The sequence below is a fragment of the Cibotium barometz genome, chromosome 64, assembly GCF_041138505.1.
Source record: "Cibotium barometz isolate CiBa-2024 chromosome 64, ASM4113850v1, whole genome shotgun sequence".
Lineage (NCBI taxonomy): Eukaryota > Viridiplantae > Streptophyta > Polypodiopsida > Cyatheales > Cibotiaceae > Cibotium > Cibotium barometz.
The window spans coordinates 23464923-23488271 of record NC_141109.1 but is presented as its reverse complement, the minus strand read 5'-3'; the positions used below and the strand labels follow the sequence as shown (position 1 = coordinate 23488271).

The following is a 23349-nucleotide window of genomic DNA, read 5'->3' as shown; positions in this document are numbered from 1 at the left end:
GCCTCAAACTTATCGACGGGCACTGACCCTCACTCAAAATCAGGAACTAATGCTAAACGGAGGTAAGCCCAAGCAAGCACAATCTAATCCTAAGCTCCAATAGCAATCATCTACCCAACAGTCATCAAGGGGGCTTAGAACAACAAAAACCAAGAGGGCCAAAAGAAAAATTCTTAGGGTCAATCGAGCAATAAGGAAGATTCCACACCCAAGAAGACTCCTAAGGAAAAAGCTGAGGGTATCACTGGAGGTTACCTCCAACCGGATGAACAAACACGGTACAGGACAAAGAACCGTTGTTTCTTATGTCGCACTCTGGGACACAGGAAGAAAGATTGCCTTAAGTTTCAACCTGAAATGTCTACCAAGGCATGCATTTCCACGATATCGACCATAGCATCCCCATCCACACCTCCACCATCAGCCTCTAATGCGGTTCAGCTATTGCCCGCTTGTGCCACCGGTAGTATTTGATGATAAGCAGGAGGGTGAGGCTGAGGGACAGAAGAAGGCTATCATCCATGACTATGGCACTGCAAGGAGACAGCAATTCATTATCCTCTTTGACATGGGCAGTTCTGAGGATGCCATCACTCCAGACTTGGCAAAACAAATGAGTTGTACCTTGGTTCCTTATCATCTAGATATGGACGGGTTTACACTTGGTCTACGTACACACCTCCTAGAAAGCTCAACAATTTGAGTTTCAGGTCAAAAGGGAACATTCCAGCAGGATTTCATTGTTTCCTCTCTTTTAGGGTGTGACATGATCCTCAGGATCTAGTGGTTTAGACAGAATGCACCCATTCCTAATTGGTGAAAGGACACTTTCACTATCGTTGAAGATTTTCCAGAGCCCATCATGATTCATGGGGATCATAGCATTCTTGGAATACCACTCGTTTCCCACATTCGGTTCCAACGAGCCATAAGAAAAGGAGCAGAGTGTGCATTGATTTATGTTCGCTCTCAATCTACTGGAGTAGAGGATGGCTGGTCTTTTGTCTCAATACAACACACCAGAACACCAGACCCAAGATGCATGAACAAGATTTATATTTTAGAACAGATACTTATCTTTACAGACTTGTATATTTCAAACACCAGCCCCACTGCTAATCAACAGAAAGCAACACCCCTAGCCTGAAACTCTTCAAGAGATAGAAATCCACAAAAACCACACACACACCCTCTCCCTCTGGCTCTCTGTGCTGATCCTCTGCTAGCCAGTCCAAACCCACTTCCTCTGCCACTTCTCTGTAGTGCTACCGGCCCCACCAGCTTAGCAGCCACACTGTTCTTCTCTTCTCTTCACTCGGCACCCTGCTCTGTCCCTTTTCAGCTTCAGCTACGCGGCCCACACCAGCCCTCGTAGATCACCTGTATCTACTTGTCCACAACCCTCTGCAGCTGCACCCAAAACAGTTCTTCCTTTGTTCTGCCAACACCACAAAGGAGGCCTCCAGCAACTCTCGCTGACCTCTCTATTTGTCGAAAACCAAAGCGGCTTCCACTCTGTGTGCGCTCTGCCCGCACACCAACTGCTCTCACGCCAGCCTTTCTTTGGCGGCTCCCCACGTTATCCTTTATGGTTCCCCTTGCCAACCTTTGCGTCTCCACTCGCTGCGGCTCGCGTGCTAAGAGGGCTCTTTGCCAGCCTGTCACCTACGCCAACCAGCCCATAGGCGGCCTATACACGCCAGCCCACTGCTTCTTTTTACACTTCACCACCCACCCTGTTGCAGCCCGTCAGTCCGACTTCCAGTTGCACTCCACATACGCCTTGCACCTTGACGCAGCTGTATGACCAAAGCCCCCCTGTGGTCTCATCCTCGCGCCAGCCACTTGCGTATCTTCACAGTGTCTCCCACAACTTGCGCCAGCCACTCGCCCTTTGCCTTTTGCTAGCAGCTACGCCCTGCACTTCACAAGGGAGACCCCCGTTTACACGATGGCCCTGTCCGCCTGGCTGCAGCTCACCAGTCGCTCTCCTCTGCACACGCTAGCGGCAACGCCTGAGAACCCCCTGAAGCAACATGGCGGCCTCACCTCTTGTCTCCAGCTGCGCCGACTCTCCACGATTCGCCAGCTTCGCCATCTTTCCAGAAGATGCGCTGGCAGCACATATTAGCTTCCAAGTGGCTTTTCACATATTGGCCACGTTTATCATTATTTTATTTTTTAAAAGATGGCCATCCTCTCTTCCATTTCACACCAATCTAAGGGCTACCTTGGCCCATTAATACTCAATTGCTCCCCATGCCTTCATGCCTTCTTAAATTGCAACCTTCAGTGCCCAATTACCTCTTGGACACGTACACATTTCAAGCAATCAAGCAGCTAAAGTCATCTCCAGCAGACTACGTTCCGGACAGGCCTGCACAAGCTCAAAATCAAAAGCCTCTACTCTGTACACCTGGCAACGCTCTCAAAAGCAAAACCTTCACACCATGCACACGTATGTACACATTACCAACTCCTATTTTGTCTACACACATATTTAGCAACCCCCTACTTCTGCTGAGACATTCATGTCCAGCAGCTGTACAAACAAGAATGAAATATTCAGATTTTCCTCTGTATCTTTCACAACCTCCTGATATGCATCACAAGCTTCCTGATCTTCTTCTTTCACGGCTAACATCAATCGAGCAAAATATTTCTTCAGTCGTAAACCATTCACTCTCCTTTTATGCTTCGTTCCATTCAAATCAGCAAGCTGATAACTCCCATTATCAAATTTTCTCTCAACTTTATACGGACCTTCCTACTTTGTCTGGAATGCAGTATGAAAAGTACTATCCAGCTTGCTATTATACCTGAGAACCAGATCACCCTCTTCAATTTCTTTCTGCTCCACCTTCTCATTCTCCCTCTCTTGTCTTTTCAATTGCATAGCCGCATAATGATCAAATGCTAGCTCTCTGTCCAACTCGATTGTTTGCAAGGCCAGTAATCTTTCTCTGTAACAATTAATAGCCTCATGCCCTTCTTCAACCAGGAACTTCAAAGCTGGAATTTCCACATCAATAGGCATGAGTGCTTCTTTCCCATAGACTAAATGAAAGGGTGAGAATTGTGTACCAGATTTTACTGCAACCCTGTATGCCCATAATACACGATTCATCTCTATATCCCAATTCTTGATATGGCCTTCTGTCATTTTGGTTATCATCAGCTTAAATTCACCATTGAATCTTTCATTCAAGCCATTGCATTGAGGGTGATAAGGAGTGGAGTACTTGTGGTTGATATTCAATCTTCTGCATAAATGGTCAACTACCTCTCCTCGAAATTCAGGACCATTATCTGGTAATATCTCCAGAGGAATACCAAATCTGCAGCATATATGTTCATACACAAAATCAGCCACCTCTTTACTATCCACTCTCTTCACTGCCTTCACTTCTGCCCATTTTGATAGGTAATCCACCGCAGTAAGCACATAACACTTTCCTCTGGCCGTCTTGGGAAGTGGTCCAACTACATCCACTCCCCATCTTTCAAAAATGTCATATACCAGCATAATATTTCTCGGCTCCATTTTTAAGATTCTCTTCCCCATTCTCTGGCACTCATGGCAAGACCTGCACCAGTGCTGAATATCCTTCTGAGAATGGAAGGCCATACATAACCCTCCAGTAATATCTTCTGCAAGGTGATCTTAAATGCATAATGACCCCCACATGCTCCCTCATGATTTGAAGATAGAATATAATAAATTTCTTCCCTCCAGGGAATTCTTCTTAATACCTGATCAACTCCTTGCATGTATAATTCATCTCCAATCATGACATAATGCTTACTTTTCCTGATAAAATAATACTTTTGGCCTTTTTTGAGCTCTTCAGGCAAGCGACCTGAGAGTAAGTAATCCACCACTCTGGACAAGTATTCCCTCCCTCTGTATAATGGCTCTTCGATTTTTGCAATTACTGGATCCTGATTAATTGCCTCCTGAGCCAACTCATGTGCCATATGATTTTCCTCCCGCCGCACATGTTGAATACTCCATGCTGTAAATTGATGTAGCAGCCTTCTAACATTAGCTAGACATTCTTTTAATCTTGGATTCTTTGCTCGCCAGCTACCCAAGACCTGCTTTACTACTAATAGAGAATCTCTCTTTATGATTAGCTTTTGAATTTTCTATTTTAAAGCAGCCTGCAGCCCTTGAAACAATGCTGTGTATTCAGCCTCATTGTTACTTTCAGCTTCCAGATGTATTCCATTCTTTAGAATTAGCCCGCCTTCTGAATCCTGGATTATATAACCCCCGGTGGCTTGATGTATACTCCTCTTATATGAACCGTCAAAGAATAAAACATGAGCTCCAGGAATGATAATTTGTTCCTCTTTTTCTATCTTTGAATCTACTTCCTTCACCAAGATCGGGCCGTCTTTATATGTTAGAAGATCTGCCAGAGTTGCCTTGCAAGTATCTTCAATCAAAAATGAGAAATCATATTCTTGAAGCTCTACTAACCATCGCATCATACCTTTTGAGAGTGAAGTACCATTCACCAGCTGAGGGAGTAAAGTATAGTTTGTCAGTACCACAAATGGTCTCATCAGGAGATATGACCTGAATTTCCTGCAAGCATACACCAGACTTGACAAAACCAATTCAGCCTCAGTGTATTTCCTCTCTGCTTCTGTCTTCACTCTACTTGCATAATACACAGGCTTCATATATCTGGATTCATCTCCTCTCTGCATTAAGATTGCTCCAACTACATCCGGACCAAAAGATGGATTCACATAAAAGACCTGAGAGAAATCCGAAGCTTTTACACTGAAAATACTTCCCAATACTTTTCACTTTCTCAAACACTTCCTCACATTCTTCATTCCATTGCAATGGTTCTTTCTTCATAGCCTGCTGAAGAGGGTAAAGCAATTGAGACATTAGAGGAACAAATCTTGCCATATATTTTACCTTCTGGACAAAAGTCTGCAGCTGCCTGGATGTTGATGGTGCAGATAATAAGACAAGAGCTTTTATCTTCTCTGGATCAGGTTCAATTCCATTCTGAGATATCATATGCCCCAACAGCTTCACCTTTGAATATCCTAAATGACACTTCTTTGGATTTAGCTGTCCACTTGCATCATCCATTTTAGAAAATACTTGCTCCAATTTATTACCATGCTCCTTTTGAGAACTATATACACATATATCATCCAAAAAAGCTCTCACAAAATGATTTGTAAGAGGTGCAAGTACTCTATCAGTGTTCCTCTGATACCACGAGGGTGCATTTTTCAAACCAAATGGTACTACTCGGTAACAGAAGCAACCCCATGGTGTAATAATAGTGGTTTTAGCCTGATCTTCCTCAGCAATTGAGATCTGAAAATACCCAGAGAAGCCATCGCATACACTATACCTCTCATATCCAGCTACCCTGTCCAAAATATCATCAATGAACGGCAGAGGATAGTGATTGCTTTTTGTTGCAGCATTCAGAGGCTTGTAATCAATACAGACTCTCCACCCACCTGTATGCTTTGGAGTAAGACCACTGGATTTGCCCAATTTGAGTGATCTACTGGATAAATTAACCCTGCTTTTAACAACTTACTCAACTCCTGTCTTAATACAAGCAATAGCTCTCTATTTATCCTCCTCAGTTTCTGAAACACTGGCCTCACACCCTCTTTCAATACTATAGGCATTGGTTCACATTTGAATCCTCGGATCTCTTCATATGAAGTAATGAACAAATGAGGGAATTTATGTATTACCTTCATATACTCTTCTTTCTCCACTGGCTGCAATTCAGGATTCAGCATGCCCTGTAACAGCTTCTCTTTCTCTGTACTAGGTGATGGAGGCTGCATCAAACTGTCCATATCTTCAAGTCTGCTCTCTTCTTCCTCTCTTAACTCCTCTTTAGCTTGCATCACATGCTCATTTTCTTCCTTCATTATAAATGATACCTGGCTCTCATCATCAGAAGTAGAACTCTCTTCTTCAGTTTCACTATCTGTATACTCATCAGCACTTGTTTCTTCAGGCTCACTCTTCATTTCCCGCTTACTACTCATATTGAACTTCCTGGCCCTTCCTCTCTTATTATGTACTGTTATAGTTCCCCTTTTCCAATTTTGGATGGCACCCACCTGTCTGAGCCAAGGTCTGCCCAAAATCAGTGGATAAGCTCCCAAACCAGCCGGCATAATATGACAATTTATGTTGCAAACCACACCAAAGCAGTCACACTGGCACTTCTGTACATATACCCAGACACTTCACTTTTGCATGATTTGCCAGACGGAGTCTAAAATCTGAACTAGCATTCAGCTTTAACCCCAATCTCTCCATGCAGGACTAAGTCATTACACTGATTTCTGCACCACCATTAACATATGCTTCTCCAACACTCACACTTCCACACCAAGCATCAACCGATGGACAAATATCAGGAAGGAGCTCCATTTCGCCTTGTGTGGGCTCCTGCTCATTTACTTTCCTCGGATTTGCTAATAAATTGTCATATTATGCCGGCTGGTTTGGGAGCTTATCATGCTCCCAAACCAGCCGGCATAATATGACAATTCAAAGGTGAAGCTGTTGGGGCATATGATATCTCAGAATGGAATTGAACCTGATCCAGAGAAGATAAAAGCTCTTGTCTTATTATCTGCACCATCAACATCCAGGCAGCTGCAGACTTTTGTCCAGAAGGTAAAATATATGGCAAGATTTGTTCCTCTAATGTCTCAATTGCTTTACCCTCTTCAGCAGGCTATGAAGAAAGAACCATTGCAATGGAATGAAGAATGTGAGGAAGTGTTTGAGAAAGTGAAAGAAGTATTGGGAAGTATTTTCAGTGTAAAAGCTTCGGATTTCTCTCAGGTCTTTTATGTGAATCCATCTTTTGGTCCGGACGTAGTTGGAGCAATCTTAATGCAGAGAGGAGATGAATCCAGATATATGAAGCCTGTGTATTATGCAAGTAGAGTGAAGACAGAAGCAGAGAGGAAATACACTGAGGCTGAATTGGTTTTGTCAAGTCTGGTGTATGCTTGCAAGAAATTCAGGTCATATCTCCTGATGAGACCATTTGTGGTACTGACAAACTATACTTTACTCCCTCAGCTGGTGAATGGTACTTCACTCTCAATAGGTATGATGCGATGGTTAGTAGAGCTTCAAGAATATGATTTCTCATTTTTTATTGAAGATACTTGCAAGGCAACTCTGGCAGATCTTCTAACGTATAAAGACGGCCCGATCTTGGTGAAGGAAGTAGATTCAAAGATAGAAAAAGAGGAACAAATTATCATTCCTGGAGCTCATGTTTTATTCTTTGACGGTTCATATAAGAGGAGTATACATCAAGCCACCGGGGGTTATATAATCCAGGATTCAGAAGGCGGGCTAATTCTAAAGAATGGAATACATCTCGAAGCTGAAAGTAACAACGAGGCTGAATACACAGCATTGTTTCAAGGGCTGCAGGCTGCTTTAAAACAGAAAATTCAAAAGCTAATCATAAAGAGAGATTCTCTATTAGTAGTAAAGCAGGTCTTGGGTAGCTGGCGAGCAAAGAATCCGAGATTAAAAGAATGTCTAGCTAATGTTAGAAGGCTGCTACATCAATTTACAGCATGGAGTATTCAACATGTGCGGCGGGAGGAAAATCATATGGCACATGAGTTGGCTCAGGAGGCAATTAATCAGGATCCAGTAATTGCAAAAATCGAAGAGCCATTATACAGAGGGAGGGAATACTTGTCCAGAGTGGTGGATTACTTACTCTCAGGTCGCTTGCCTGAAGAGCTCAAAAAAGGCCAAAAGTATTATTTTATCAGGAAAAGTAAGCATTATGTCATGATTGGAGATGAATTATACATGCAAGGAGCTGATCAGGTATTAAGAAGAATTCCTTGGAGGGAAGAAATTTATTATATTCTATCTTCAAATCATGAGGGAGCATGTGGGGGTCATTATGCATTTAAGATCACCTTGCAGAAGATATTACTGGAGGGTTATGTATGGCCTTCCATTCAGAAGGATATTTAGCACTGGTGCAGGTCTTGCCATGAGTGCCAGAGAATGGGGAAGAGAATCTTAAAAATGGAGCCGAGAAATATTATGCTGGTATATGACATTTTTGAAAGATGGGGAGTGGATGTAGTTGGACCACTTCCCAGGACGGCCAGAGGAAAGTGTTATGTGCTTACTGCGGTGGATTACCTATCAAAATGGGCAGAAGTGAAGGCAGTGAAGAGAGTGGATAGTAAAGAGGTGGCTGATTTTGTGTATGAACATATATGCTGCAGATTTGGTATTCCTCTGGAGATATTACCAGATAATGGTCCTGAATTTCGAGGAGAGGTAGTTGACCATTTATGCAGAAGATTGAATATCAACCACAAGTACTCCACTCCTTATCACCCTCAATGCAATGGCTTGAATGAAAGATTCAATGGTGAATTTAAGCTGATGATAACCAAAATGACAGAAGGCCATATCAAGAATTGGGATATAGAGATGAATCGTGTATTATGGGCATACAGGGTTGCAGTAAAATCTGGTACACAATTCTCACCCTTTCATTTAGTCTATGGGAAAGAAGCACTCATGCCTATTGATGTGGAAATTCCAGCTTTGAAGTTCCTGGTTGAAGAAGGGCATGAGGCTATTAATTGTTACAGAGAAAGATTACTGGCCTTGCAAACAATCGAGTTGGACAGAGAGCTAGCATTTGATCATTATGCGGCTATGCAATTGAAAAGACAAGAGAGGGAGAATGAGAAGGTGGAGCAGAAAGAAATTGAAGAGGGTGATCTGGTTCTCAGGTATAATAGCAAGCTGGATAGTACTTTTCATACTGCATTCCAGACAAAGTAGGAAGGTCCGTATAAAGTTGAGAGAAAATTTGATAATGGGAGTTATCAGCTTGCTGATTTGAATGGAACGAAGCATAAAAGGAGAGTGAATGGTTTACGACTGAAGAAATATTTTGCTCGATTGATGTTAGCCGTGAAAGAAGAAGATCAGGAAGCTTGTGATGCATATCAGGAGGTTGTGAAAGATACAGAGGAAAATCTGAATATTTCATCCCTGTTTGTACAGCTGCTGGACATGAATGTCTCAGCAGAAGTAGGGGGTTGCTAAATATGTGTAGACAAAATAGGAGTTGGTAATGTGTACATACGTGTGCATGGTGTGAAGGTTTTGCTTTTGAGAGCGTTGCCAGGTGTACAGAGTAGAGGCTTTTGATTTTGAGCTTGTGCAGGCCTGTCCGGGACGTAGTCTGCTGGAGATGACTTTAGCTGCTTGATTGCTTGAAATGTGTACGTGTCCAAGAGGTAATTGGGCACTGAAGGTTGCAATTTAAGAAGGCATGAAGGCATGGGAAGCAATTGAGTATTAATGGGCCAAGGTAGCCCTTAGATTGGTGTGAAATGGAAGAGAGGATGGCCATCTTTTAAAAAATAAAATAATGATAAACGTGGCCAATATGTGAAAAGCCACTTGGAAGCTAATATGTGCTGCCAGCGCATCTTCTGGAAAGATGGCGAAGCTGGCGAATCGTGGAGAGTCGGCGCAGCTGGAGACAAGAGGTGAGGCCGCCATGTTGTTTCAGGGGGTTCTCAGGCGTGTGCAGCCGCTAGCGTGTGTGCAGAGGAGAGCGACTGGTGAGCTGCAGCCAGGCGGACAAGGCCATCGTGTAAACGGGGGTCTCCCTTGTGAAGTGCAGGGCGAAGCTGCTGGCAAAAGGCAAAGGGCGAGTGGCTGGCGCAAGTTGTGGGAGACACTGTGAAGATACGCAAGTGGCTGGCGCGAGGATGAGACCACAGGGGGGCTTTGGTCATACAGCTGCGTCAAGGTGCAAGGCGTATGTGGAGTGCAACTGGAAGTCGGACTGACGGGCTGCAACAGGGTGGGTGGTGAAGTGTAAAAAGAAGCAGTGGGCTGGCGTGTATAGGCCGCCTATGGGCTGGTTGGCGTAGGTGACAGGCTGGCAAAGAGCCCTCTTAGCACGCGAGCCGCAGCGAGTGGAGACGCAAAGGTTGGCAAGGGGAACCATAAAGGATAACGTGGGGAGCCGCCAAAGAAAGGCTGGCGTGAGAGCAGTTGGTGTGCGGGCAGAGCACACACAGAGTGGAAGCCGCTTTGGTTTTCGACAAATAGAGAGGTCAGCGAGAGTTGCTGGAGGCCTCCTTTGTGGTGTTGGCAGAACAAAGGAAGAACTGTTTTGGGTGCAGCTGCAGAGGGTTGTGGACAAGCAGATACAGGTGATCTACGAGGGCTGGTGTGGGCCGCGTAGCTGAAGCTGAAAAGGGACAGAGCAGGGTGCCGAGTGAAGAGAAGAGAAGAACAGTGTGGCTGCTAAGCTGGTGGGGCCGGTAGCACTGCAGAGAAGTGGCAGAGGAAGTGGGTTTGGACTGGCTGGCAGAGGATCAGCACAGAGAGCCAGAGGGAGAGGGTGTGTGTGTGGTTTTTGTGGATTTCTATCTCTTGGAGTTTCAGGCCAGGGGTGTTGCTTTCTGTTGATTAGCAGTGGGGCTGGTGTTTGAAATATACAAGTCTGTAAAGATAAGTATCTGTTCTAAAATATAAATCTTATTCATGCATCTTGGGTCTGGTGTTCTGGTGTGTTGTATTGAGACAAAAGACCAGCCATCCTCTACTCCAGTAGATTGAGAGCGAACATAAATCAATGCACACTCTGCTCCTTTTCTTATGGCTCGTTGGAACCGAATGTGGGAAACGAGTGGTATTCCAAGAATGCTATGATCCCCATGAATCATGATGGCTCTGGAAAACCTTCAACGATAGTGAAAGTGTCCTTTCACCAATTAGGAATGGGTGCATTCTGTCTAAACCACTAGATCCTGAGGATCATGTCACACCCTAAAAGAGAGGAAACAATGAAATCCTGCTGGAATGTTCCCTTTTGACCTGAAACTCAAATTGTTGAGCTTTCTAGGAGGTGTGTACGTAGACCAAGTGTAAACCCGTCCATATCTAGATGATAAGGAACCAAGGTACAACTCATTTGTTTTGCCAAGTCTGGAGTGATGGCATCCTCAGAACTGCCCATGTCAAAGAGGATAATGAATTGCTGTCTCCTTGCAGTGCCATAGTCATGGATGATAGCCTTCTTCTGTCCCTCAGCCTCACCCTCCTACTTATCATCAAATACTACTGGTGGCACAAGCGGGCAATAGCTGAACCGCATTAGAGGCTAATGGTGGAGGTGTGGATGGGGATGCTATGGTCGATATCGTGGCAATGCATGCCTTGGTAGACATTTCAGGTTGAAACTTAAGGCAATCTTTCTTCCTGTGTCCCAGAGTGCGACATAAGAAACAACGGTTCTTTGTCCTGTACCGTGTCTGTTCATCCGGTTGGAGGTAACCTCCAGTGATACCCTCAGCTTTTTCCTCAGGAGTCTTCTTGGGTGTGGAATCTTCCTTATTGCTCGATTGACCCTAAGAATTTTTCTTTTGGCCCTCTTGGTTTTTGTTGTTCTAAGCCCCCTTGATGACTGTTGGGTAGATGATTGCTATTGGAGCTTAGGATTAGATTGTGCTTGCTTGGGCTTACCTCCGTTTAGCATTAGTTCCTGATTTTGAGTGAGAGTCAGTGCCCGTCTCGATAAGTTTGAGGCTGAAAGTTCTTAACTGGGTACCTAATGTTTGTGTCTAAACCTCTAATGAACTGCTTTAGCTTATCTTCTTCCGATATGCCCAACTGCTGGGCCATGATAATGACTTTGTTGGAATAGGTCAAAATAGGGGAACCACCTTGAGTGAGTTTGTAAAACTCATCCTCAAGATTGGTCATATATTGTGGTGGAAGAAAATGAGCCTTGAGGTCAGCCACAACAGTAGCCCAATCAAATTGGAATCGGTCTGAGGGGGTCTGTGTGAAGTTGTGACCAATGCTGCCACCAAGTTACAACTTCCCCAATGAGTTGGAGGTTACGATACGATACCGTACGGGAAAATACGGTACAATATAATTTTTTTCCTTATGGTATGGTAAAATATGGTCTTTTAAAAAAATACTTACAAACTTCGGTATTTTCGATTTCAAAGAGAAGATAAGTTGTTACATGACACAAACCAAAATTCAATTAAAACCAAATTGAAAACATACATAGATGAATCATGATAGGCTAAGTCATACAATGCGAGGTGCTTTAGGCGCAGGTAGTAGTAAGTACAAGAAGTGGTGTACAAAAAAGAGAGGCTAAAGGGTTGGGGCTAGAATCTAGATGGAGGAGGCTAGATGGAGAAGTGATCACTATCAAAATCAGAGCTCTCGCTAGGATCATCTCCATTAGAAGAGTGCCCATACTGGAGTGCTCGCGGAAGTCACCTTTGCTAAGGATGTTGCCCTCGTCATCAAACTCGGGCTCTCTAATGTCCTGTGACAAGGCAATTAGAGCGTTCTCATTTGCAAAAGCGGAGGAAGAACTATCGGAACCTCGTCGTGTGTAGGTTTGCACTATGCTACTCGAGCTGGGACGAAAGGTGCATCTGCGAGTGCCTACTCGCACTCCTCTACTGCTAGGTCGTGTTGTTGCACACCCACGAAGAGTACGAGAAACTCGTCAATCAATCTTGTTACGCTCCGCATAGAGTTCTGCATACAATCTCTCATGCTCCTCATCTACCTCCTTGTAGAGACTCTTGAGAGAGTCGCTTGTGAGCTTGAACTCGTCCACATTGACCTACAAACGATAACGCGCATTGACACATAGTTATTATCAAATAAAACTCAAAAAGCGACACATTAGAAGTTTACAACTTAAGTTTTAACTCTTAAGTGGTCATTAGTTATAACTTATAAGTTATACTTGTCTAGTCGAGTCCATCTTGTGCATGGTATGCAGCATGCGCAAGTTAGTGCGGCAACACACTAGTTGCTCTAACTGTCGTGTGCTCAAGCGATTGCGGAGCTTCGTGTGTATGAGAGAGTAGGTGCTCCAATTCCTCACATGCACCCGAAGCGCAATCTTGAGCCAAGAGTCTCAAAGCCACCTTTTGGAGGCGGCTTAGTGTGTAGCCAAATGTCTCCCTCCCAAAAAGGGGTTTCACAAGATACTCCCTTTTCCAAGTATGCGGTGATGTAAGTGCAGCTCCCCCCCTCTGGTCGTTCTAGCTAATGAGATCCTCCAGGAATTTCCCATGGAACTCATTAGCTTGCTGATTTGATAATGGGAGTTATCAGCTTGCTGATTTGAATGGAACGAAGCATAAAAGGAGAGTGAATGGTTTACGACTGAAGAAATATTTTGCTCGATTGATGTTAGCCGTGAAAGAAGAAGATCAGGAAGCTTGTGATGCATATCAGGAGGTTGTGAAAGATACAGAGGAAAATCTGAATATTTCATCCCTGTTTGTACAGCTGCTGGACATGAATGTCTCAGCAGAAGTAGGGGGTTGCTAAATATGTGTAGACAAAATAGAAGTTGGTAATGTGTACATACGTGTGCATGGTGTGTGAAGGTTTTGCTTTTGAGAGCGTTGCCAGGTGTACAGAGTAGAGGCTTTTGATTTGTACATATCAGGAGGTTGTGAAAGATACAGAGGAAAATCTGAATATTTCATCCCTGTTTGTACAGCTGCTGGACATGAATGTCTCAGCAGAAGTAGGGGGTTGCTAAATATGTGTAGACAAAATAGAAGTTGGTAATGTGTACATACGTGTGCATGGTGTGTGAAGGTTTTGCTTTTGAGAGCGTTGCCAGGTGTACAGAGTAGAGGCTTTTGATTTTGAGCTTGTGCAGGCCTGTCCGAGACGTAGTGTGCTGGAGATGACTTTAGCTGCTTGATTGCTTGAAATGTGTACGTGTCCAAGAGGTAATTGGGCACTGAAGGTTGCAATTTAAGAAGGCATGAAGGCATGGGGAGCAATTGAGTATTAATGGGCCAAGGTAGCCCTTAGATTGGTGTGAAATGGAAGAGAGGATGGCCATCTTTTAAAAAATAAAATAATGATAAACGTGGCCAATATGTGAAAAGCCACTTGGAAGCTAATATGTGCTGCCAGCGCATCTTCTGGAAAGATGGCGAAGCTGGCGAATCGTGGAGAGTCGGCGCAGCTGGAGACAAGAGGTGAGGCCGCCATGTTGTTTCAGGGGGTTCTCAAGCGTGTGCAGCCGCTAGCGTGTGCAGAGGAGAGCTGCAGCCAGGCGGACAGGGCCATTGTGTAAACGGGGGTCTCCCTTGTGAAGTGCAGGGCGTAGCTGCTGGCGAAAGGCAAAGGGCGAGTGGCTGGCGCAAGTTGTGGGAGACACTGTGAAGATACGCAAGTGGCTGGCGCGAGGATGAGACCACAGGTGGGCTTTGGTCATACAGCTGCGTCAAGGTGCAAGGCGTATGTGGAGTGCAACTGGTAGTCGGACTGACGGGCTGCAACAGGGTGGGTGGTGAAGTGTAAAAAGAAGCAGTGGGCTGGCGTGTATAGGCCGCCTATGGGCTGGTTGGCGTAGGTGACAGGCTGGCAAAGAGCCCTCTTAGCACGCGAGCCGCAGCGAGTGGAGACGCAAAGGTTGGCAAGGGGAACCATAAAGGATAGCGTGGGGAGCCGCCAAAGAAAGGCTGGCGTGAGAGCAGTTGGTGTGCGGGCAGGGCACACAAAGAGTGGAAGCCGCTTTGGTTTTCGACAAATAGAGGTGTCAGCGAGAGCTGCTGGAGGCCGCCTTTGTGGTGTTGGCAGAACAAAGGAAGAACTGTTTTGGGTGCAGCTGCAGAGGGTTGTGGACAAGCAGATACAGGTGATCTACGAGGGCTGGTGTGGGCCGCGTAGCTGAAGCTGAAAAGGGACAGAGCAGGGTGCCGAGTGAAGAGAAGAGAAGAACAGTGTGTGGCTGCTAAGCTGGTGGGGCCGGTAGCACTACAGAGAAGTGGCAGAGGAAGTGGGTTTGGACTGGCTGGCAGAGGATCAGTACAGAGAGCCAGAGGGAGAGGGTGTGTGTGTGGTTTTTGTGGATTTCTATCTCCTGGAGTTTCAGGCCAGGGGTGTTGCTTTCTGTTGATTAGCAGTGGGGCTGGTGTTTGAAATATACAATTCTGTAAAGATAAGTATCTGTTCTAAAATATAAATCTTGTTCATGCATCTTGGGTCTGGTGTTCTGGTGTGTTTATATGCGTGTGTGGAAGTGTGGCACCCTATAAGGGCGTAAACAGCTTTACCGCTTCTCTGCCATCAACGCTTAGCTTTGGTGCTTGGCCAACGACCAAGGCGGGGGCCAAGCGTCTGCCTCTCCGGTTGATGGGTCATCCATGGTCGGAACGTGGTGCTCCACAGCCTCGGAACCTTTTCCTCCCTCAGTCCCCTGGTGAGGATCTCAGTGGGAAGTAGAAGGGGGAACCACCGGGGCGGTCTCCTAGCCAGATGGCCCATCTGTCTGCAAATGAAGCATTGGCCTGGGAGGCTAGAATACTCCACACGCTGCTGTATGGGATCCCCTCAGAGGCTAGGAAGAGAAATGCAATGCGGTACTAACTCCGGTGAGGCCACACAGATACGGAGGGATGGGATCCCAGCTACCCTCGCTAGAGCCGAGGCAACAGTGGGGAGGGGGGGACTCCATCACTCTCCTGATGGCACCACCAATCACCGGGAGAAGAGGAAGGTACTGCTTCCTAAGGCCTGGGAAGCAAACTGTCACTGGGAAGCCCGAAACGCCAACCAATGGGTCAGACGCAGGATCGAAGCCATGCTACCACCGAGCAAAGAAGGCCTACATCGTTCGCAGTGCAAGGGGGCTCAGCTGCATGACTCGGTCTGACGCCGATGGCGAGTCGAACTCCACCTAGTAGTATCCGCGTCCCAAAGAGTGAATATCGGTGATCTTTGCAGGTTCACCAATGAGGCTGGCCTGAAAAAGATCCCTAACTTGTCCGCGCGTGGGATGGCTACCAACAATTTTGCAGACCAGGGTGGTGGAGGCCTCAAGTGAGGCAACAGTCGTGGCAAGAACCTGAAGATCTGCTTCGGAGAAGGAAATGCAAGCAACGGCAGCTTCGGTCGGGGATGACGGAGCGGCAGCCATGGAGTCCTCTTGAGGATGAAGACCAGAATGAACCGAAGCTTGCCAAGAAAACTAAAACCCCCAGAAACCGGGAAGAAGCAACTACCTACACGGGAGGGGAGGGAGGAGAAGGGCGAGGAAACGAGAAGAACAAGAAAAAAGAAGGGGGGGAGGCTCAAAAAAAAACAATTAAAAATATAAAAAATATTTTTAAAAAGCCGAGTGGAGACACAATAACAATTAAAAATACAAATACAAATAAAATTTTATTTTTTTATTTTTTATTTTTTTATTTTAAAGAAGAAAAGAAAAGAAAAGAAAGAAAGAAAAGGGGAAGGCAAGGCGGGTAAAAGGCGGACAGAGGGAGCGAACAGGGAGGGCAGGGCAGCGAAAGGGGAGGGGAGTGGGCAGCAGATCAAAGAGAGGGGGGGAGGGGCAGTGAAGAGATGAAAGGGGAGGATGTGGGCAGCGAAGCTAAGAAAGGGGGGGGAGGCGGGCAATGAAGCAAGGAAAAAGAGGGAGGAAGAAGAGGCACTTAGCGGGTGGGGGGAAGAGGGCGTAGGGGATCTAACGGGAGCTTGCCGACGAGCGATGAATTGAATATTTTTCTTCTCTAAGATAGATCTTAAGAGTGGCTACCATCATGTTCGGGTCTTTGAGGCTGACATTCCAAAAATCGCCTTTGGGACCGAGCATGGCCACTACGAATTTGTGGTGATGCCCTTTGGACTCACCAATGCACCAACGATAGTGCAGCATGAGCGGGATGTGGCACAAGTTTTGCAACTCTTGCAAGACAATGAGTTGTTTATAAATGCCAAGCAAAGTACCGAAAATACATTACCTGGGATAAATCATTAGTTCACAAGGTATTAGCCTCAATCCTGAAAAGATACAAGCCATTCTCAATTGGAATATTCCCAAGATAGCCCAGGAAATCCACTCATTTGTGGGTCTTTGTCAAGACTACGGTAGCATATGGACAAGTTTTCTCACCTTGTAGCACCTCTCACCAACTTGCTCAAGGGCGTGAAGACTCGTCTCGCCAGAAAGTGTCCGTCTCATGGATGAGCCTTATTGATTTATGGACAGCTTTATGGGCTTACGATTCAGTCATATGGAATTATGGACAGCTATGTGGACTATTGGATAAGCCATGTTGGTCAATATACATATACCTTCATAAGGTCATAAAAATCTGAACTTACGAATTGAGAGATTTGAGAAAGAAATAATAGTGAAGAAGGACAGAGACAAAAACAAAGCATTTGGTCAATATATACACTGAATATACATATTCTTGGCATTTTCATGGGGCTTTTCGATGACAACCCGTGTATACGAATTATTCATGGTTGTATGTGGATAAATCTGGAGTGTGTGCTCCCCCAAAGCTTGTACATGATATTTTTCCCCTTGGGTAATAAATTACCCATGCAAGGGGTGGGGGTGGGGTTTGTTGACCCATTCCGGCCTCTATGTGGTGTCAAATGTACCTCTCTTTTACAGTTTTGTAGAATTAAGTGGCACAAGTTTAAGGTTGTGGCCGATTTAAGTTGTGAAACCCCTGCCCCACCCGGAGTTACACACACTAAAATTCGTGGATTTCTCACACGCCCTCTTCTCCATGCTGTTAAATCAAGGTAAAATGCTCAAAATGTCTCACAATATGTGCATTTTCGCCCTTTCTTATGATTTTTTGGAACCACATTAATCAAATGGGTTTATTTCAACCAATTTAAACTTATTTACACACCACACCATAATGCAACCTACAATACAATGCCTCATTTCTGGTTACATAGGGATTTGTGCAAAAGACTCTCTCACTAAACCTTAGATTTCAATGGTTTCTCTCAACCATATTTCACACCCTTCTAAAGCTTATCTTGCAGCTGCCTTCTTAGTAAAATACATGGCACAATATGTGGCTTGTTTGGGGCTGTTTGGCAGCATATGGCTTGTTTGGGGCTGTTTGGGCAGCCCAATAGGTGTCCGGAGGTGCCTAGGACATGGATCAATAGGTGGGCACTAATAAGAGACCTTTTTGATGGCTTTCTGGGGTCATAAAGCCCTAGCCAACCTGAATACAGCTTGCTACCAATTCCCTATATAAAGGCAAGACAAGGATCATATTAGGCATCTCATCTCATTCTTGCACACACACGCGTTGAAACCACTTAAGCTTCAACTGTAGTTTGTGATATTAATGTGAATGAAACTCAAATACAGAGCTTGCTAAGAAAAGATCTACCATACCTACCCAAAAATTGGTGTTCAGTAATTGTACAACTAGATGTAGTTGCTACCTGTTCAGGCCGAAAAAATAGCCTATTCATGTTTGCTATCTCCACAGTGTCATAGTCATACAGTAGCAGACGGCCGATACCACATCTAGTGAGCATTTCTGCAGCCACACTGCCCACACCACCCACGCCCTGAAGTCAAAAATAAGATCATGGTGAAGGCTTGTGACCAAATAAAATTAAGATTCCCTTCAAAACAAAACCAAAAAAAAAAAACAATAACCTTACCACAATAGCAACAGAGAAGTTCCGAATCTGTTCATAGTTGTCTACTATGCCCATGCGCTTAAGCGCCATCAGCCTGCTGTAAGGATTGCTATCAACCACCTCAGAGCTCATCTCCTGAGGGCATATCATGCTAAATCCAGTTACTTTAATACCATAAGATATTTTTTGTGTTGAACACAAAAAAGGAAGGAAAAAGCTCACTAACCTTGATCTTATCTCTTCTACCTTGTCCTGGTAGGGACTTTGATAGAGACATAATGCGATCTGCATACTGTTGCAGCTGTAAACCACATAAAATGTAAAGTAAGGAAGCATTTTCAAATCAACAATCCAAATTAGAATACAAGTTTTAAGGTAGATTTTATGGAATACTTTGAGATTCATATATGATGGTAAAATATTAATATATCCATACATGTTTCCAAAGAAAGGCAATATTAATGAGTTTCACAGGTGGTTGGCTGGTGTTTCGATCGGGAGTGTTCCCTGCACGAGGCAGCTTTGCTAGCTCTTGGATAGGAGGATATTCTACAGTTTGAGTAGTCTGAGGAGGAGACTTCTGCAGAACCAGAGGATTAGCGTGAAAGAGATGTATGTGTGTGCGTCTCGGCTTTTTTCACGTCTCAGGTTGAGCACACGCCCAAGGTGCTTCATTGCATCATGCCACAAGCTTGAACAAAGGAAGTTTCTAGCCGTGTCTCTGAGGGAGAGTCTTCGCAGTGGCCATGTGCACTAGGTGGAGAATCTTTGGCCTCAATGGCAATTGCTTCAGTTTCAGGGCTAGTACAGAAGGACTCTTCTCACGTTTTGTCGTTTGCATTGGGTGGAGTTTCTTTAGTGTTTAGTGTCATGGAGGAACCACAAGAAGACATGTCACCGGATTTGTCTTCACCTTGGGAGGATATGCCAGTGGCTGTGTGTCACAGTGCACAATTTTCTTGGAGATTGTACCAACAAACAGTGAGAGATTTTGCTTCGGTGTATCAACGGATGTGTTACTTGGAGTATGTTCCACAAGGAGATGGTGGTATAGACATGCAGGTGCCAAGCAGCACTAATGGACACAGATTTGGCTGCAGCACTTCTAGGTTGCTTTCTTTTGTCACGGTGCATTGGAGTTGGTGCATACGGGTATCGTGATCCATCTAACCGATGCTTTAGTGACTAGAGGGTGGATAGTTGAGTTTTTCCATGCCTTTCTCTACAGTGTTCACTAGCAGCAGAGGACACTCAACAACCTTCAGTGTTTCTTCATGGACAGTAGGACAAACGGAAAGTGCTAGAGCAGGCATGTTTCTTTGCAGGTCTTTGTGCTAGATTTTTGTGTAGACACGGTGAGGACGAAATGTGAACCTTTGCACTAAACACAAAGTGGTCTCACAATGTTCGGGATCTTGGGTATCTTGGATGACCTTTGCTTGGATCTTTTCTTTTATGAAAGCGAACTTTATATGGACATCGTGAAACTGAGGACAGTTGCGATACAAGTCGGGGAGAATGTGGCATACCTCACCCTAGGTACACGTGGCTAGACTCTAGAAGTCATGCAGCATGTGTGGGAGCACTCGGACTCGTACAGGTGCCGCATGGCAGACTGGCAGTGATGATGTGGCAGGTCAAGCCAACACTGTATTTGCTAGCCGGCCAACAATAGTGATGCTTAGATGTACTTATGTTGGAAAATCACATGCTTGTCTTAATATTGGACCTCAAATCATTTCTATGTAGGCCAAGTGCTAGCTTGAAGTATAAAGTACGTATACAATAGGTCATAGGGCAGCAATTGACATTTTCACTCAACCATATCTTTCGTACTTGAAGTACAATTGTAACACTTCTTTCTTGCACATAATACAAACTCTTGTGTGTGTTGTATGTGTGATTTCGCCGCACTCTTTATCTCTGAAACCCGCCTCTGATAGAAACCAGAGTGCGGTAGACTAGCAGTCACCCGTCCACTTGTAGTCTAGATATGAAAACAGAAAAGATTGGGGCTAGAGTGCCCAAATCTGAAAACAAAGCGACACCTGTTGGCCCCAAAGCTTGGCGCCCCTTGCAGTATTTCTTTATTCAATTCCAAAAGTATGAAAGGCTGAGTACAACCAAAAATCAGCCAAGAGATTACACCTGTATGTCCAATCTGACGGCCCACAATCCCTCTCAGCACAGAGGATCCACGCACACAGACCTGTGTCTCAAATAACACACTGTGCCTCCCTCTGATCAGCCAAGACCACTAAGCAGGGCAGCCATGAGCATACATCTGGCATAACTCAAGCACATGATTCAACATCTCAGCTCATACATACATGTACTGTCCAACCCCTGTCTCAACCCTTGTCAATCTGCCATACCCCTCCTCTCACAAGGGGCCAGATAGCTCAAATCTGCAACAGACATCAAGCAGTAGAAAGAGAGATAGATGAACAGATGCAGAGCTTACCAAAATCAGCCCGTGTATTTGCACTGGAGGAAGCAACGGTACTAATCTGTACTTGCAGGCACTTGTTTCCACAACCCTGCTTCACACGAGTGTATGTACTTGTCTGTACCCTCCTCCTTGTGTTCACCTCAGTGCTGTACCTGTCTGTACAATCCTGAAAAACAGCCCTGTACCAGTCTGTACTGCCTCGGGATACGAGCCAGAAGCTGTCCTTGCATACGCCGCCTGCAGCCAGCACCTGTACACGACTGTACCTGCGCAGTCAGATCTGTCCAGAACCTATCCAGCGCCGCCTGCAGCAGTACTGCTGTACCTGAACTGTCCGTACACTGTACGGCAGTCGTACAGTGCTGTACCTGCAGTTGTACTTGTCTGCACAGCTTGTACCAGCCACTGCAGCAGTCTGTTACAGCCGCCGCCCACTCTCCTGGTGCATAGATCACTCAGCGCAGCCTGTACCTGCTGCAACCTGTCCGTACAGAACTGTACGGCTGGTTTGTACAGAGAAAAACAACAGTAAAACCACCCTTCAGCAGTCGACCAGATCCTCTCCTTTCTCTTCCACGCTTGAGAATACACGCCTCTTTTCCAAAAAGCAAGAGAGAGAGAATAGAGAGAGTCATACCTCCAAAAGTGGAGTTGCCCCCTCTCTATAATAATCCTAGGGCCCCCCACTTTAATTATTATTAAAGTTTCCCTAGGGGCCACTAAGGCCTAGGGGCAACTTTAATAAAACATTAAAATACTAATGTTCTAGTTCCCCCCTTCACACCTAGGGATGTCCACACATCATTAACTCTCTGTCCGGGCACCCCCCATGTGAATCATTCAATATTCTGACTCAGCAACCACCATGCCCACACTTGTGCTATTCCATTTTCACAGGGCCATGACATACCCCCCTCTTGAAAAATGGCAAGCGTCCTCGATTGCATTCTGGTGATACAGCAAAATATCCAAAGTGAAATATACAATATGGCAAGATCAGCGTCCCAATCTCTCTAAGCCATGCACATGTAACATCATTCACTGCAAATCAATGGCGTAGTAATAGTCCAAGTTGTATACCACTGTGAACCATACATATCCACAAAATCCCATGTGACTAGTACACATATTGTCATCTGAGCCTATCTGTATCAAGGGAGTGGAGGTGCTACCCCCCTCTTGAGCATCAGGTAATCCTCCAGACCCATGCTCTGCTGAACCTGAATGAGCCACAACAAGAGTCGGCTCTAACTCAAAGGCATCGAGATAAAGCTGCAAAACCTGAGGTGAATCTGTTAAGTCACCTTCCTCCATCCACTTCACATCCATCGGTGAATAGTTCTTGAACTTCACAAGATAGCGACGGGAAACTTTACCTCGTACCTTCCTTTCTTTATGTGCCAGTATCTGCTCTGGAATCAGAACCTCATCAAGTTCCTCAACTTCCGGCTGAGCCTCATATGATACATCCTCAGGCACATCCCCACGGAAAGGTCTAAGGAGACTCACGTGAAAAGCATTGTGGATCCTCCAGTGATCTGGTAGCTTCAAACGATAGGCTACCTCACCAATCTTTTCTAAAACCTGAAAAGGCCCATAATAACGCATGCTCAACTTAGGGAATAAGCGCTCTTTACCCTTCATCTTCTTGAGTCTAGCCTTTTCAAAGCGCAAAAGAACCCAATCACCCAATGCAAACTCTAAATCACGTCTGTGACGGTCTGCGGCTTTCTTTTGCTTCTGCTGAGTTTTCTGGAGTGCCAACTTAACTCTCCGATAAGCTTCATCCATGTTTTCCACATACTGGTCAGCTTCAAAGATCTTATCCTTTGTATGCAAAATGGGTGGTACCTTCTTCCCTCCTACAATCTCAAAAGGCGCCTTGCCTGTCGAGGTATGCACAGTGTTGTTATATGCAAATTCCACCAAAGGAAGATACTTTTCCCATTGTTGCTTGTGCTCTGACACATAACACTTGAGAAGATCCAACACTGTAGAGTTAGCCTCTTCTCACTGACCATCTGTCTGCGGATAAAATGACGATGAAAACTTGAGAGTTGTACCCATGTTGTCAAACAACCCTCTCCAGAACAAACTCGTCATCCGTGGATCACGGTCACTAATGATAGACGTAGGCAAGTCATGATACTTGAAGATGTTCGCCATGAACAACTTCACCATATGATCCACTTTGATCGTCTTACGCACGGGAATGAAATGAGCCTGCTTACTGAACCTGCATATGATAGTCCAGATGCCATCATTTTCCGTTTGTGTCTGTGGAAGATCAAATACAAAATCCATGGCAATGCTCTCCCAAGGTCTATCTGGAATAGGTAAAGGCTGTAATAACCCTGGTGTCTTCTGACGGTCA

The 23349-nt window shown here is 45.1% G+C and overlaps 1 protein-coding gene across 1 annotated transcript in view; it reads right to left on the bottom strand.

Annotated features, from left to right (window-relative positions):
• Nucleotides 1–23349, bottom strand: part of LOC147603440 (NAD(P)-binding Rossmann-fold superfamily protein) — a 129803-nt gene that overhangs the window by 100595 nt on the left and 5859 nt on the right. The window contains exons 2-4 of the mRNA XM_086796579.1: nucleotides 18750–18824; nucleotides 18545–18658; nucleotides 18320–18448 (exon numbers count right to left, since the gene is read on the bottom strand). Coding sequence (XP_086652705.1) covers nucleotides 18320–18448; nucleotides 18545–18658; nucleotides 18750–18824 — 318 coding nt within the window. The remainder of the gene's footprint in view (nucleotides 1–18319; nucleotides 18449–18544; nucleotides 18659–18749; nucleotides 18825–23349) is intronic.